Source organism: Gopherus flavomarginatus, chromosome 10, assembly GCF_025201925.1.
Source record: "Gopherus flavomarginatus isolate rGopFla2 chromosome 10, rGopFla2.mat.asm, whole genome shotgun sequence".
In the NCBI taxonomy this organism is placed as follows: domain Eukaryota; kingdom Metazoa; phylum Chordata; order Testudines; family Testudinidae; genus Gopherus; species Gopherus flavomarginatus.
In genome coordinates, this window is record NC_066626.1 from 30810115 (window position 1) to 30827884 (window position 17770).

Here is a 17770-nt window from a genome sequence, read left to right on the forward strand (position 1 = left end):
GCCCAACAGACCATGGTGAAGTTAGCACAGCATCTGATCTCAGGGACGGGGCACCCATGGAGCCACAGCAGCTTGTCCTGCCCTGTGCAGCTCCCCCCGGATGAGATGGATCGCTGGCAGCTGCTAGCCCGGGGGAGAGGGTGGCCAGATGCAGATGTCCTGATTTTATAGGGCCAGTCCCGATATTTGGGGCTTTGTCTTATATAGGCACCAATTACCCCCACCTAGAGTGACCAGACAGAAAGTGTGTAAAATCAGGACAGGGATGGGTGGGGGTGGGGGGGTAAAAGGAGCCTATATAAGAAAAAGACTCCAAAACTGGGACTGTCCCTATAAAATAGGGATATCTGATCACTGTACCCCAATCCCCTATCCTGATTTTTCACACATCTGGCTAACCCCAGCCAAGCCCTGTGTGACATTCCAATCCTGGCTGCCTGCCCAGGAAGTGAGTTACTTTCACTTTCATTCCTCAGCAGGCAGCCAGCCAGCCCTCCCCCCACCTATCCCCCAGCACCTCACCCAACCTAGCCCTGACGGAGGGGAGGGAGGAGAGAGAGAGGGGTGCTCCTGGGGAGGAGGGAGAAAGGAGGGGGTGCTCCATGGGGCGGGGGGGAGAAGAAGGGATGTTATGGGAGACAACAAAGGATACTGGTTCCAGAGCCACAGAGCCTGCCTCACCTCACCTCAGCCGGGGGAAAAGAGTCACACTCACAGGTGAGCTCCTTTCCCAACCCCCACCCCCTCCCCTTCCCAGACACCCCAGCAGCCAATCCCATTCCTCAGACTGTGCTGCATTCGGCTCTCTCTAGGACCCAGCAGCCCTGCTTCTACACTGTCTGGGCTGCCTGCAGAGTGGTGCCCCCAGGCAGAGTGAGGCCCTACGCGGCTGCCTATTCTGCCTATGCCTAAGGACGGCCCTGTCTAGTTCCATTTCCTCCCACCTTATAGTCACCTTAAGAAGCAGAGACATGGTGGTTTTATTGCTTTCAGGGTGTTCTGTGGTCATAAGGAATTCATCCAAGTCTCTTTAAAGCTCATTGTAGAAAGTAAGTACACGTAACCTGCTTTTTGTAAATCAGGTACAAAAGAAGTTTCTTATAACCACAAAGATGTTTTTTGTATATACTGCAAAGAGTCATATGAACATACTGTTAATACATAAATATTTATTGTCTGCATGTAGAATCAGTGCGTGATTGGATATGCAGTTCTGGAAAAACGTGCGCTTTGCTGGAGTGAATGCATTTGGAGTTCCAATAAATAAACTTTGCTTGCAGTATATGTGTAAGGACGAGAATTAAATTTATTTTGAATATGTAGTCACTGAAGGCCACAGATGTAAATCCTTCAGACATGGGATGCAAATTCTTCCTAAACTAATTCACACTTTGTAGAAAAACTTGCTAGCCTTTGTGGTTTTACCCACTGTGTTTTGGTTGCAAGAGCCACAACTTTTTGTAAATGCCTGTTTCATTAAAACTAAAGCCTACTTTAGTGTACTGAAAAGAGCTCAATCATCTTTGTTAGCTGACTTCAGAAGAGCTGACTGGTGTGACTAAGGGCAGTAATTGGCCTGTTGTATCGTACCAATGCAATCCCATTGAAGTCAATTGTATAAGTGAGAACAAAATTTGGCCCAATATGTCTACTCTAATATGTTTAATGTTTTACTTTGGATTTTAAGTAGGGTTGCCAACTTTCTACTTGCACAAAACCAAACACCCTTGCCCTGCCCCTGCCCCACTCCTCTTAGGCCCCGCCCATGCCCCGTCCCTTCTCTGAGGCCCCGCCCCTGCTCGGTCCATCCTCCCCTCCATCTCTCACTTGTCTTCCCCACCCTCACTCAATTGCTTATTTTTTCCAAGGCTGGGGCAGGGAATTGGGGTGCAGGAGGGGATGAGGGCTCTGGCTGGGGGTGCGTGGTCTGGGGTGAGGACAGAAATTAAGAGTTCATGGTATGGGAGGGGGTTCTGGACTGAGGCAGTGGGTTGGGATGCAGGAGGGGGTGAGGGCTCTGGGGTGGGGCAGGGATGAGGGGTTTGGGGTGCAGGAGGGGGTTCCTGGCTGGGGGGTGGAGCCGAGGGGTTTGGAGTATGGTAAGGGACTCTGGGTTGAGGTAGAATGTTGGGGTGTGGGAGGGGTTACAGGCTCTGGGCTGGGGGTGCAGGTTCTGGGGTGGGGCCAAAAATGAGGCGTTCAGGGTGCGGGAGATGGCTCTGGGCTGTGGCAGGGGGTTGCGGTTCAGGGGGTGGTGAAGGCTCTAGCTGGGGTTGCGGATTCTGTTGTGGGGATGAGGGATTTGAAGTGCAGGAGGGGGTTCCAGGCTGGGGATGGGTGGAGCTGAGGGATTTGGAGTATAGTAGGGGGCTCCAGGTTGAGGCAGGGGGTTGCGGTGTGGGATGGGGTACAGGCTCAGAGTTGGGAGTGTGGGTTCTGGGGTGAGGCCAGAAATGAAGGGTGTTGAAGGGGGCTGCAGGCTGGGGCAGGGGGTTGGAGTGTAGGGGGTGTGAGGTCGCCAGCTGAGGGTGTGGGCTCTGGTGTGGGGCCGGGGATGAGAGATTTGGGATGCAGGAGGGGGCTCTGGGCTGGGGCTGAGGCGTTCGGAGGGCAGGAGGGGGATCAGGGCTGGGGCAGGGAGTTGCGGTGTGGGTGGGGAGGGGTGCAAGCTCTGGGTGGTGCTTACCTCAGGTGGCTCCTGGAGTCGCGGGAGCCACAGCAAGTAGGGAACCTGCCTTAGCCCCACTGCGCTGCCAACTGGACTTTTAACAGCCTGGTCAGCAGTGCTGACTGGAGCCATGAGGGTCCCTTTTTGACTGGGTGTTCTGGTCAAAAACTCAACACCTGGCAATCCTAATTTTTAGAGTTCAGTAGATTACTTATTTCCTCAAAATAAAATATTTTCATTCAATCAGTCATTCTTCTTATACTAATCCCTAGTTATATTTCTTTATGACTGTATGCTGAAGGCTGTCCAACATAAATAATGGCTAATTCCAGAGATACAACATGCATGTTGCTATAACGGTCAAAATTCAAGTTAGTTTATGTGTAGCTTGAGGATAGTTTATATACTACATTTCTCAATCATATCAAACAACATGGACATCACTTTTCTAAGTCAAGTATGAACCTTTTACATCAAAATCCGCTATTTGTAAACTCTAGTGATTGGACTTAAATGTTCTTTACTTCTGTTATAATAAATAGTAATTGTAGAATAAACAACCTATAAATGCCAAGTTTCCCATTTCAAGTTTTTCAGCAGTCTGTGATTTGCGGAGGAGGGGAAGAGTGCTGTAAAAAATTGTAGGACTTGCAGTCTGCATTAAATGAAATAAGAGACAAGAAAGGCTGCACATTTTAATAATCCCATCATTTAGGCAGTGACATGACTGACACAGAATAATTGGCTAATGTATTGCAGGTGAATCATTCATTCATTAGTTGTTTTTTGTTTGAAAGAGACAACAACTTACATGTTAATTTTCACTAGTAGGAACACATTTTTCAAAAGATTATGTTTGGAAGGGAGAATGAGTTCTTTAGGGATTATCTGATCTTTAAGGGCTATTTCCTTTTTCAGGTAAATGAAAAGCAGTCCCTCATTCCCAGACTGAATGAGGAAGATTTAAAATTAGTCAGATTAAAATTGAGCTTGCATTATTAGTCCCCCTCATAGGAACAGATATTGCATTGTAAGAAGATTCTATAATGGAGTACATCATTAGCCTTCTCTTTAAAGTACGAAGGTACTTTTTCATAGAGAGTTGGATTATAATATTACATTACTGCTGTGTCTAAATAATAATTCAGAGCTGCAGTGAACACTAGAGTGTGCTAAAAGAACAGTTATGGTTTTAAGAACTGAACACTAGTAGCTCAAAGTATTAAAAGAATAGAAATGGCCTGGGCCATGATATTCAGATTGAACTTTCCCAGAGTTTGGGTGTTCAGGTGAATGGTTTTGATTCAGTCCCATCATGAGTTGCCATAAATGGCAATTCTACTTTGTGCTACGGTACTTGCCAGAGTCAGAATAAATACAAAAATTGTAGTGATGTTGGCCTTCGTAGTGTAAGGTGCCGAGCAACTTCAGGAGGCCCTGAAGTCAGTTGGAACTGTGGGCACTCAGCATCTCCAGGAATTGCTCTGCATGTTACAGGAAAGGACCTCTCATGGTGCAGGAATGGTGGTGGTAAGGTTCAAGGGCAAGTCTCTATATAGGTAATGGCATCATACACACGATCACTGAGACGTGACATCTCATCGAAGGGGAGCACCATAGAGAAGAATTATGCCTTAAGCTATTATTTTAATATTAGTAACTGCTAAATATTAAAGGTATTTTAACTAGTAATTTCCATTTAAACTGTACAGTTTCATACATTTGAAATAATGGTTTTACCTTTCCAATTTAGCTTTGTATTGAGACACTTTTAAATTAAGGAAAGACATGGCATGTAAGAGAGCCATCCTAAATTCTAATCCCAGCTTTCACCCTGCCTCCTCCTGTGGCCTGGGGCAAATGACTTAACTGCTTATTATGCTTTTTTCTTCCTCTGTAAAATGGCGATGTTGATTCACCACAGATATTGTGAATCTGACTATTTTAAAAGCACTTCAAAGATAAGTGCTGGAGTTTTATGTCGACAGTTTTCTGGGCTAGTTCTTCAGCTAATGTAAATTGGTGCAGCCCCGCTCACTTCAATAGAACTACACCCATTTACATCAGTGAGGATCTGGTCCAATATATTTAGGTCAGATATAGCAAATTTTGGACATATGAAGTAATAGACTATGTTTCTCTGATTATGGCAACACTATATCTACTGGCTTGGAAAAGATGTTCTCCACTTCTCAAGAGCTAAATAATGTTGTAAAACATGTTAAATACTGGAGAGACTGATGAACATTTGATCTCTAATTTAAAAGACTTATTCTAGGACATAGTGTCCTGATAAGAATAGAACAAATGCTACCATACTAGTTATTATTACAGAATTCCAACTTGGGGCTTGGATTCTAACCAATCAGAGGTAAAACTGTAGTATAATAATATAATTTGCTTTTATGAAGACTCTTTAATCTGAATAGCACATTACTTTTGTGCATCCATGCTTTCCATGCTGCCTTTTGTTTGTATCAGTGTATTTTGGGGAAAATTGGGCTGTGGTGGGGGATAAAGTGCCTGGTAGACACGCAAAAGAGTGGTGCCATCAATGTATGCTGATTTTTCTCAGCTCTCTGTGCAGTGGAACAGTTTCAGCCCATCTGGTTACACAAGCAGGCACACTTAGGGTACAGCTACACTGAAATAAAAACCCCATGGCGCCAAGTTTCAGAGCTCGGGTCAATTGACTCTGGCTTGAGAGGTTTGCGCTGAGAACCACCCTCTCACTGGTTTCAGAGCCTGGGCTCCAGTCTGAGCCTAAATATCTACTCTGCAGTTTTTAGTCCTGGAGCCTGAGCCAGAGCTAGCTGACCCAGGCCAGTTGCGGCTGTGTCCCGGGTCTTTTATTGCAGTATAGACGTACCAAGGGGCTCCATTCTACCCAGCAAAATAAGTGTTATGACCCGAGTACAGAAAGAAAACCATATGTTCTCTAGACTCCTGGCAAGGGCAACACATAGTCAATTGCTATGATCATTAGCTGACTTATTACTATTAATGCTGAGGGTAGACACAGAGGGCCTCATTCTGATTTATACTAATGCCCCTTTACACCATTCTGGCATGTGAAGAGGCCTTAGACTGTATTAGAATAAGGCCCATACTGTAGAGCCAACCATGTCACAAACTGGATTACAAGTTACTGTGTAGACTAGGCCTAAGCTGCTCTTACTGGATAAGGCAACTTTAATATTTTTCTTGTCCAAGAAAATGAACACCAGAGAAGCCCCCACTTCCTGAATGCCTGTGGAATATTCCAAATGGCTCCAAGTAAGGAAAACTCAGCCTGCATCTTTAATTTTCTTCCAAAAGAGCTATTTTAAGAGACTGCTATAACAGGAGACAACACTGCTGTAACTATTACTTTTAGAATTTGTTGCTTTCTGTAAAACCGCTTTGCTGGCTGCAAGATCACCTTATATTTGAACAGTTGCTGGGAGTAGCTAATGCTTAAGCACTAGTGCAGTGAGGATTGAATGAGCCTCTTGAGCATATTTACATTATTAATCATGCACAGCTGCTGAATAGAACCTCTTGAATCCTCCCCCTCCCCAGGAGAAGCTTTCTTATCTGGCACTGATAAAACGGGCTCAGCTTTGCCAAACTAAAGGGAAGGCTGAGGAGTATGAGAGTTACAGCAACATTTTGCAGAGGGAAACTAGGCACATAAGCTTTTGGAAATTCTATGTTCATGTTTTAACAAATGTTCATGACCTTTCCTCTGATACAAACCAGCTGTAGCCATGCATTAGATTCTGTAAACAGTGTTTCCTAGCTTTTAAAGTTGCCAGACACAAAGCAAGAGATTTTAAGCTTTACTGTTTCTTTTCTAACATGTTCTCCTTTTTCCTTATTAGTCCAGTTACCAGCAAATGCTGCATATTGTGAAGTTGCTAGTGAAGTTGGCAGGAACAGGCTTTGTAGGGTAATTGCACATGCCGTATGTGTTTAGGAAGGAGTGGGCCAAAGTTCTTGCAGCTTTAATCTTGATGCTGATTTTAGTTGCTATATAAAAGTAATAAGTGTAACAACACTGGTACTTGTGCAGAAACCTGGTACTAAGCATTTGGATCCATTTTTTCCTCTATCAACTTGGGATAATTCAGAAAGTAAGAATAGGTCCTATCTTCACCAAGGTATTTCTTTTCTGTATCTCATTATAATTTCTGTTTTTCAAATGCCTGTCAGGAATGGGGGGCGAGTCTTATTAGGAAGAGAGAATATCTTTATGCTTTAAGAGGGAAGTACAAAGATACAGATAGAGAGTTCTGCTTCAGAACTGATGGCCATAAGTGCACATCAGACTTTCCTCCCTCTTGATGTCGCAGAAAGTAATGTTCACCCACTTTTCCTCTGACCCATTTATTTCTCATAAGAAACTAATCATCTGCTTTCTTCATGTCTTTTATGCTGACTTATTTTTAAGTCCAGCCTTTTGTCCTATGATACACTCTTGCCACTGTCTCTCTAACAAATATTTATCCCTCTGTTTTCCACATGCCTCTTCTTTGAAATAAATGCTTGCAGTACAGTAAAACTGTAGTTTATAACTTATTTAAACAATGTCTCAAACTCACTTTTCCATCTGAATGCCAGTGACTCAACTGCTGAAACCCATTGGTAGGGTTAAGATTCGTAAGTTTTGTCACAGCAGTTTTTCCGAAATGGCTGAAGGATGGATTTTCTGAGCAGCTGAATTGGCTGAGTTTCATAGCAGGGAAAACAGCCTCATTGCCCAGAGATTTGTCACCATGAGCTCCAGAGCAAGTCTGCAAAGGAATATGCTGGGGGATAGAGAAGAGAGGAAAAAGCATAATTTATTCAAATGTTTTGCTTATTGCAAAGCTGTATCACATTCTGTATTAATCAGTGTGTGTCTTGATTTGTTCTGGGTAAACAACACTTAGACACCAGGAAAATCAACCCAAACTCAGCATGTACAGTCACATTTTAAGAACATTTCTGAGCTCTCTAGGTACAAAAATAGCTTTCCATTTTAAAGTGTAATGGGACCACGAGTGACAGAAGCACTCTAAAAGTGGGAAGGGCACGCCCGAACTGTAATCCTGCCCCCACGCCACCCCACCTTCCTGAGGCCCAGCCCTCATGCCACCCCTTTCCCTGATGTCCCGCCCCCGTGCCACTCCTTCCCTCCAGAACTCCACCTTCCGCTTGCTCCTCTCTGCCACCTCCCTCCTGTCGCATGCCCTTATGGCTGGTAAAAAGTGGGAAGGCATAGCCTTCCCATTTTTAAAAGTGGTGGGGCCATGGCCTCCCCACCCCCCTTTTCTGGTGCCCCTGAATGGGGCTGTGTCACAGCATTCTTTCTCAAATCTGAACCTTAGAGTCCAGGAATGAGATACTAGCATGAATTTCCCTAAGTTTAATTACTAGCTTAGATCTGATAGGCTGCCACCACCTAAAAATATAGTGTTTTGGGGCACTCTGACCTCCCGAACCTTCCCTGGGGACCCCAAGAACCCAGATCCCTTGGGTTCTTAAAACAAGGAGAAATAAACCATTCCCCCACCTTCCCCCTCTCAGAACTTCCCTTCCTGGGCTATCCTGAGATACTGATCTAACCTCTTAAATCACCCTATAGAGAAGCATCTCCCTTCCCTTCCACAAAGAGGCAAACAGATTCAAGGAAAACAGAGAGAGATTTTATCTCTCCCCTCCTGTCTCCCCACCCGTCCTGGTGAGTTATCCCAATCCCCTGGGATAAAACAAGGGAAACAGAGAAAAAACAATCAATCAGGTTCTCTAAGAAGAAATCTTTTCATATAAGAAAGGAAAAAGTAAAGAATTATCTCTGTAACTTCAAGATGTAACTATTACGGGTCCTACAGCTTACAGACACCAGAAAGAGACCTTCCCCCCCAGTACCAATACAAATCAAAATATTCCCAGCAACTACACATATAAAAGTTAACCAGCCAGATCCACAAATGCAAATAGTGTAAAACAATTAAAAAGCCTAAACCACCTGTTTTACTTACTATATGAAAAGAAACTTAGAGAGCCTGTAGTAATGTCTGGTCTCTCTCAGACCCTCCGAGAGAAGAACAAAGAACAAAGAAGTCACCCCCAAACTTCCCTTCACCCGAATTTAAAAATATCTTGTCTTCTGATTGGTCTTCTGGTCAGGTGTCCAGTTTCCTACTTGTAACCCTTTACAGGTATAAGAGACATTAACCCTTAACACTCTGTTTATGACAGGCTGACATAGATTAACTAACAGAAGAAAAAGCTTCTAATTGTGCACAGGTACACTAGTAGACTGTTTTTAGTTACTGCACTAAGGTTGATTAAATATTATGCCCTCCAGAGTTCCTTCTACCTAACCCAGCCACAGCTGCCAAGCTTTGTACAGGTGCATGTCCTGGCCCCACCGTTGGTTGAAGCAGGGTGTGTTGACTATATACCGAAGTTTTATGGTCATACAGTGTCACATGTGGAACTTAATAAAACTTTGCAGCGATGGGTGAAGTGCCCTACAGTTGGGCATAATATTTGGGGCAGGGACTGTCTTTGTGTCATGTGTTATGCTAGCACAGCAGGGCTCTGGTCCATGACTGGGGCTCCCAGGCACTACCACAATACCAATGATTGATAAATTATGGAAGAAAATAAATTGTTTTCATGATATAGGAGGAGGGTATTACTTCAATGTGCGTTAAGTGCATGTGGTCATATTTTTTGAGGGAGATGTAGTACCCTCTGAAGTATCTTCAAATGATGGAGCTGTCATGCTGTTTAAAGTGGTGCACCAACCTCAGAGCAGACTGTCAAAAGCAGGGCAGCCACCCCAAACTAGTGGTATGTTCTATAATTAGATTTCTCCAACCCCATAAAGAATGGATCACTGTAATAATCTTACCATGGAGTCACAGACAGTGCCCTGGGGATCTCCAGTCTATCTTGTCACCCAGGCAAGCTGGACTTACTAATAAAGGTCACTTAACACCAAAAATCACAAAATATTCAAGTTGCTCCCAAGTCCCAGAGATCAGTTACTTACCTCAGATCAATTTGTACCTTAGATCTCACACCGAAGACAACTCTGGTAGCCAATCTTTTAGTAAACTAATTAAGGATTTATTAACTAGGAAAAAGATATGAGAGCTATTTACAGGTCAAAGCAGGCACCATATATGCACAAATGAGTTCAGTCTATGGTTCCGAAAGGTGACAGAGATGTAGTAATCTGTCAGCATTGAATGACTTTTCGAGGCTTAACCCAGGTTGATCCTAGGGATCTCTTCTTTTTTGTTTCTTAGCTCTAGCTCTTGTAAGAGTCCAAATAGTAGAGATGAAAAATCTTCATGTCAACTTTCTTTATTTCCCTCTTCCAGCAGTCAAACCAATGGGACAAGGCCTTCTGCACTTACTTCTCGAAGGGTGGATGAGGCAATCAATAGAGCTTTTGTCCTACAATAGCCAACTTAATTTTGATAGTCCTCTTGGAAGTACGGGAGAGAGGGGGAGAGAGCCATTCTTTCCCGTCTGAGTCCACAAGTTCAGAGCAGACATTTTTACAATTATAAAACCAACTTATATTTTACCCTGTAGCATGGAATACAGACATTGTAACAAGCATTTTATAGAGTATAAACAGTAAACACATCCTTATGAGTCTAACACCCACTGTGAACAATGAAGTAACATATATATGAGCTGGTTTGGTTTCCAGATCTCAGCTGATGCCTACAGACTTGGCAAGAGCTGGCACCTGGCTTACCAGCATCGCAAGAGGATCATCCATTTGAGACTCGAAATGACCACTGTTCTTGGCATCATAATCTTGGAATGGAATCTCAGAAAGGAAACTTGGGCACAGAACAAGCTGCAATACTGTTCTCAGTGCCCTAAAACATACTCGAGGGCATCACAAAGGGTAGCGAAAAGAAGAATTTAATCTTTATTAGACACAATGTATAATTAACTTATACAGAGTGGGGAAAAAACTTGCTTGGCTGTGGAAAAAGTAACATCCACCTTGTAGATGTTAAAGTGAAACTTTGGGACAGTATTAAGACGGAAGGCTGACTTAAAGGGGCTCTCTTGCAAAGTATTCCTTAATAAATGTACAAAATTCAGTTTTGTTCTGTGTTTGTTAGAGAGACCAGCTACATTAAGCAACCAATTTTCCGCGGTCTCTTGAGTGATCACTTCTGAGCTATTTCACTGTATTTATTGACAGTGCGTTCCAGTGACAATATTACTCCTGGAATTGGAGCAAAGTCAATGTCAGTCTGGGTTACATGTTTCTTGAACACGTGCTGCTCATGGAAGTGAGACCTGCCTGGGGCAATTCTGCCTGAGATTCCTGCCATTCTAAATCATTTTCATGTATATTTTTTATTACAGTTTGGAATTCTTTGCTCATTTATCCCAGTTTCCCTTCTTTACCCTTAATCTTCAATCCCTTCTCCCATTCCCAATTTGGTATTTGATGCATGTCTTGCTTTGTATGAATAAATCAGTGCTCAGGGATGTCAGTTTTATATATATATTTATATAAAGACCTGTGCTTTGTTCTTATTAATCCTTCAATTTATACAGAATGTAAAATAAGTAATAGACGTATTAAATCCTTTCAGACCCATGGGGAAGTCCTGTTCCCATTGAGGTAAATTGGACCAAGATTTCACCCCAGTGTCTGATTAAACACTCTCCTGCTTTCAATATCTATCAAAATGTATTAGCATTCTTTAGATTTACCTCAAAAAACTAGAAATGTGGGAAAATGCAGGAAAATCTAGTGACATCTAGGGAGGCAATGTGGCCTTGTGGATGAGCACTGGAGTGGGACTTGGGAGACTTGTATTCTGCCTTGGCTCTGCTACTGGTTTGATGGGTGACCTTTAGCAAATCACTTCATCTCCATGCCTCAGTTTACCCATCTGTAAAGTGCAGATAATGAAATGTACTCCTTTGTAAAGCACATTGAGATTTTCTGAACAAAAGTGCTGCATAAGAGATATGTATTACTAGTTTGGAAATGACTTTGGGCCAAATCCTGGTCCCACAAGTAAATACCAAACATAAAGACTTTGTAATATTACTGAAGGTTACAAGATGGTGATATTACTAGTCTTGCTAGCAGTGTTTAACTTATTGCATATATAGTTAGATCATGAGGGATGCTTCTTGTTGGTTGTGGTGCAATTCCTTTTAGAAGCTATGCATATCACCAGTCAAATCTCTTTACTCCCTTAGCGTCTCTGACCAAATTGTATCTCAGGAACATAGCTGCTGCTGCTGGCAGGATACAACCGTGCAAGCCAGAAAAAACATTACATAGTTTCAAAATCTTACAAGTGTCCAGGCTGGGGGATAGGGCAGAGGGGTTCAGTGTGTGGGAGGGGGCTCTGGGATGGGGCAGGGAGTTGGGGTGCAGGAGGTAGTGAGGGCTCCATCTGGGGGTGCAGGGTCTGGGGTGGGGCTGGGGATGAGGTGGTTTGGGGTTGGAGCGTGGGTTTACCTCTGTTGGGGGGGTGTGGAGCCAGTGCTCGGGGCGGGGGCAGTGCGCGAAGCCCTGTGGTCCACCTGCCTAGGAGCCGGACCTGCTGGCCGCTTCCGGGGCACAGCGTGGAGCCAGGACATGAAAGCACTAACCTGCCGTAGACCTGAAGCACCTCTGACCAGATTTTAATGGCCCAGTCAGCGGTGCTGACTGGAGCCACCAGGGTCCCTTTTCAGCTGGACACCTGGTCACCCTAGGATTCACGTCGTATCTCCCTACCCCAGAGAGGTTACATACACTCCCAGCCCACAATAATACATAATCTTTGCATTTAATACAATGGACTCCAAAGGTACTTAAACTTTATTCAATAAGGTTTTTCAAGTATACTGCAGAAAATTGCCATATCTGTCACAATAGGCTTTACACACAGGAATCATGCATGCATTGGGTAACTGGGAATTCTAGTGTCAGGTCACCCTTATTTTTCATACATCCTCCCCAGAATCCGGGAGTATTGTGTGTCTCCTAGTGAATATAACAGCTAATACTAATGCATTGTTTTTTATCTGTGATGCTTTATTATACTGTGATTCCAAAACCAACCCAATTAACTATTGTGGGGAATTACAAAATTAAGTTGTATTTCAGAGTGATATTTATATACATATTTTTACCCCTTTATGCTCTGCAGCCCTGAATTAGTCATTATTATTTCTGGCTGATGAGCACCAGACAGAGCTTCCTTTGGAGCTATTAAGCACTGTTGAGCAGTTTAAGGCACTCCCTGTCCCTCAAGACCTAGTATGCTGTTACTGCAGTACTTCCAGCCACTTCTAAATGAAAGAGCAACTGGCATCAGAAACTGAATTTCAACCTTCTGTCTGGCTCTACAGAGAACTACTGTCAAGCTACTTGGCTGGTACTGAAAATACCATGTAAAATTATTTACTGTTTGCTGGTAATATGATGATGTCTAAAGAAAGAGAACTTTTTAAATGAGCTATAAAGATTGGCCAGAGGAGCAGGGTCACAGGAGAGCCAGTAGTTTTTAATTTCAGAGTGGTAGCCGTGTTAGTCTGTATCAGCAAAAAGAACGAGGAGTACTTGTGGTACTCTTTGGTTTTTTTTAATTTTTAATTGTAATTTTTCTCCTTGAAGGTACCTAGCTTTTGAAATACAAAAATAATGTAGGTTGTTTAAAAACAAAAAACTCCCACAAAAAGCAGGTACTAGAGATGCTGATTTCATTCCCACCTCTCCTTTTACTGAGACATAGTGCCTTTGGGCAACCACCCTGTGATGGGGTGGGCATACTGCACAGGACTGGAATGGACTAAGATGGGCAGGCTGGCCAATTAATTCCCCAGGCTGGAAGAGGAGCACGGGACTAACTGATTGCATGCAGGCTTACCTATGCAGAAATAGGAAAAGCCGGAAACCTGGCTGTGGGTGTGGGTGGGGGTGGGGGTGGTGGAAGGATTGCAGGGAAGTAGGCTGCAGCCTGCAGCCACTTCCAGTGGAGGGAGTTGAGAGGCCTGCTAAGTAGGAAAAAGACCAGGGAAACAGTAGCAAGGGGTAGGACTGTGCAAAGATCTTGGCTGGTTGTTATAGGGTCCTTGGGCTGGAACCCAGTGTAGAGGGTGGTCCTGGGTTCTCCTACTAGCCACTGGGAAGTGGCAATGGTGTTGGAGAGCCCAGCGAGCCAGCGGGTCTGGAAAGACTTTGAATTCCCTGGAAGGGGAGGACTTTAGTGGCTGGGCCAAATCACAGAGAGGAGACTACAGTCCCTGGAATGAGAGGGGCTGAAGGGTGAGATAGCCTGGGGGAAGACACTGCTGGAGGAGGAGTGCAATGCCTGGCAGAGCTAACTCCCAGGATGGCCAGCAGGAGGTGCAGTTAGCGGTGAGTGAACTCCGTGACACACCCCAAAAAGCTAAAAGCCAGTCCAACTGCTACCAAAGGCTACCAACCACAATAAAAGCAAAAAGGCTTCAGAATACATTCCAGGAAGCCAGGCTTCAGTCAACCATACTGTAGATGCTGAAATTTGCTGCCTGCCTGCATTTTATTTGGCTGCATGTGCCTCAGGCCCACAGAAATATTCAACCATTAACTTTCAGGATTATAATATGACTTTTTGATTTTATATGGATAAAAAACAGCAGCTAAAGAGTCATGTTAGATGACTTAACTAGTGAAGTTCATTTGTTTATTTTAGACAAGTATTAGTAATTTAGACATAAGTAGTAATGACAATTCTATTTTAATTTGTTTCCCCTTGTGTGAAAGTAAGTTGAGAGGGTATAGATTTTTATGGTATGAAGTCTTACTCCATCAGCTTGCCAGAATGAAACTTGGTAAGAAAATGAGGCAAACTGAATTTGATGGCCGTGCTATTTCCATTGATAATCACAGGGACCCTGAAGTAAGCACACTTGCTTACGTTTTTTCATGCAATATCCAAAAGTCTTGCTTGAAAGCAGACGTCAACATGTTAATAGTCTTCCCCCATACACACTACTGTACAATGGATTGCCAAAATGTTTGACTACATCAAAGAATAGGATCAAGATGCATCAAAATCCCCATTAGCTCATATTTAAATTGGATGTTTCTGTTTTCCAATTATGTTAATTATGAAGCGCTTACAGATAAAGGCAGTATAATAATAATACTGATGTACGATATATAATCTATCCACCTAGCTTTTCCATACCGCCTGTCCCTCAATATTTTCCCTGGGTCTCCTAGCTTCCATCTCTGGCTTAGGCCAGCACCTGCTACAGTGCAACCTGGAGTTATTTTGTATTGTTTATATACCTTAAACATTATTTGTATACATTTAACTTTTTATATCATAGTAATTCCATGCACTAATCCTCCCCAACAACCCTATGCTTCCCCCCTCAGATAAAAAATACAAAAAAGTACCTTTCTTCAGCAAGACTGACAAACCAAACGAAACGTGAAGCTTGGAGGCCAAGCCATTTTGGAGAAAAGCAAAAAATATAAAACCTCAGGGAAATTTTGACACACTATTATTCTGAAATTCCCATTTGAGTTTAACCAAACTTCTCCCAAAACCTTTACCTGGGCATGCGAAGTAGTGGGCAAAATACTAGCAGGGTCAGCTGCTTTGCAGGGAAATTAGGTTCAACTCCCGCCACCCCCAAATCAGGCTTCTAATGTGCAGCTCACTAATACTCTGTACAGTACATTGCAGGTTGGCTGTGCACCCCTCTGGCAGCCAAAATTAAATATATAAACTTTGTTCACATACTTGGGAGATTATTTCATTGTATCTGTAGGTGCCTTCTAGTGCAGAACCTACTCTGCCGTGAGGAAGCCTAGATGACTAAAATAGAGGCACCTGCAAATGAAATAAAATAAGCATGGAATAATCTCCCCAGGATTCAAGAAAAGCTTTATTTTTCTCATCAGTGATGTGTTCAGTAGTGCTGGCGTCAGAATCTAAATCTGAAAGAGTGCCTCTTAGTAACATCAATCTTTCTTCGCAGTTTCACTCAGACTTGTATCAAAGTTTACCTTGGATGCCTAGAAGGCATGTTGATTCTGTATTAGTGTACACGAGAAAAAAGCTCACATGCTTTGTCTTGCTAAGAAAAAAGCAATCTCTTGTTGTATAAGTTAATTTCCACTGAAGCTGCCAATAACAAAAACTTTCATCTTGCTCTTCAGATAATTGTACGAAACCTGGATTTGATGGCAGCCAAAGGACTTAGATGGAGAAAATAAAAGAGGGATCCAGCTGGAGCAGAGAGGTGGTGAAGAGACTTAAATGTTGGCAGCCCTTTCTCTTGGCAATGTGGAGAAGGCAATAAGAGGTGAATAGAATTTCACAATATGCAGAAGTGAATATGTATTGATGAGCTGACATAGTTCTCTGATTTTTTTTTTTTAAAAACTTCTCTCAGCAGAAGGCCGTGTTCCATGCTGGCAGACATAGCACACTTTGAAATAAAATGATGAAGCACTTGGAAGAAGATGGGAAGAATAATGTGCAGAGCTGAAATTTTAAATCTGTAACAATAGGCTAAAAAAAGCCAATAGTGCTGGGACGGTATGGTTAAGGGCACTAGTAATGGGAGACATGTTTTAACCTCTAATCACAGGTTTGTTATGCCTGACAACTGTCGTCTTTTGTGAAAGGATTTGAGATCACTTCCTGGTGGATAAGATAGCTACAAAAAAACTCAGTGTGGTTAGTAGTATTTTGTATAGCTGTCTGCAGTCAGCAGAAGAACCATAGCCTGTAGAAGCATGGAGACTGAATTGCCATTTCACACCTTCTGGTGATGGCTCCAGGCCAGAGCTGAGGCATGTTTGCAGGACAGTAACAGGAGCCTTATGGTGTTACAACTCCCTGTGCTGTTCTTGTTCTGTGGTTAAACAGAAGACTCTAATTTCCACTGCTGCCTGACACCTTTCACATGTAATAAATTCACTTTATGTAAGGAACTACATCAGTGGTTTTCAACCTTTTTTCATATGTGAATCCCTAAAAAATTTCATATGAAGGTGAGGAATTCTTTGGAAATCTTAGACAGGCCCCCAGGCTGAAAACCACTAAATTCTTTAAGCGAGTGGAAGCGGCTTTCCTAGCATCTCTCACAGACAACAACATAAAATCCTAAAAACATGCCTAACAAAAAGTGTAAACACCTTTTAAGGCAAGTTCTTTATAATATTGCTAACCATGAGCAAAAACTCATCTCAACAGAGAATCCAAAGCCCTAAAGGTGGTTTGCTACAGAGAATGCCTGATCATATTCTTCCTACTCTTGTCAACTTTGAATCCTTTCAAGGATATTTGCTTGCAGTTTTAGCACAGCATAAACAGTGGACTGTGACCTAGTTATTTTAGGGAGATTCTGTCCCTCCTTGCAAAATGCCTTTACATGCCTTCCTCTCTTTGCTCATACTGAATAACTGTACTCCATGAGTTAGTGCCATGAAAAGCAGCATGGCTACTTATGGAGCAAGATACCACTCAGCACAAAGTAAGGAACAGAATCTGGTCCTTGGAGATGACCGCTTCTTGTGATCTGTAATGCTAGCTATGCTGTGCATGTGTGATTGACAGGGCCCAAAGTGAAATTGTCTGGGGGTCAGTGATGAAAAGCCTTTACCTGTGGAAGAGTTTGCAATCTCCTTTTAGACATGGAACAATGTGTATGTATAACAATCAATTAATAGTCACAGTGTGGCAAGGAAGGATGTAGCTTACTGGAATGTGCGGCTTGCTAGTTTTGTTCTATTGAATGCATATTGTTGACAATAGGGACAATAATGGCAGCATCTGAAAGTTGTTTCATTTTTTAGCTCCTACATTAAGTATGAAAGCTGTCTGGAAACTCTGACTTCTCTGAAGCATAAATGAAAAGTGTCTTCAATGCAATTGTTGTATTGTCCAGATTTTCTCTTTTCAGTGGTTTTAGACTTCAGACAAGGAAGCTTATTTTATATAAGATTGTTAAATATGGGCTAATAAAGTTATGGAACACGTTTCCATAGCATGAAGGGCAAACTATAACTTCAACAATTACATCTTCCTTAGAGACATCAAATGGTGCCAAGACATGATCATTTTGAATCATGTCTTA

The 17770-nt window shown here is 42.9% G+C and overlaps 1 protein-coding gene across 1 annotated transcript in view; it reads left to right on the plus strand.

Moving 5' to 3' along the window:
* The first annotated feature begins 298 nt into the window (after positions 1-298).
* Positions 299-17770, plus strand: part of COL5A2 (collagen type V alpha 2 chain) — a 330967-nt gene continuing 313495 nt past the window's right edge. The window contains exons 1-2 of the mRNA XM_050916331.1: positions 299-717; positions 15846-15991. Coding sequence (XP_050772288.1) covers positions 15946-15991 — 46 coding nt within the window. The 5' untranslated portion in view covers positions 299-717; positions 15846-15945. The remainder of the gene's footprint in view (positions 718-15845; positions 15992-17770) is intronic.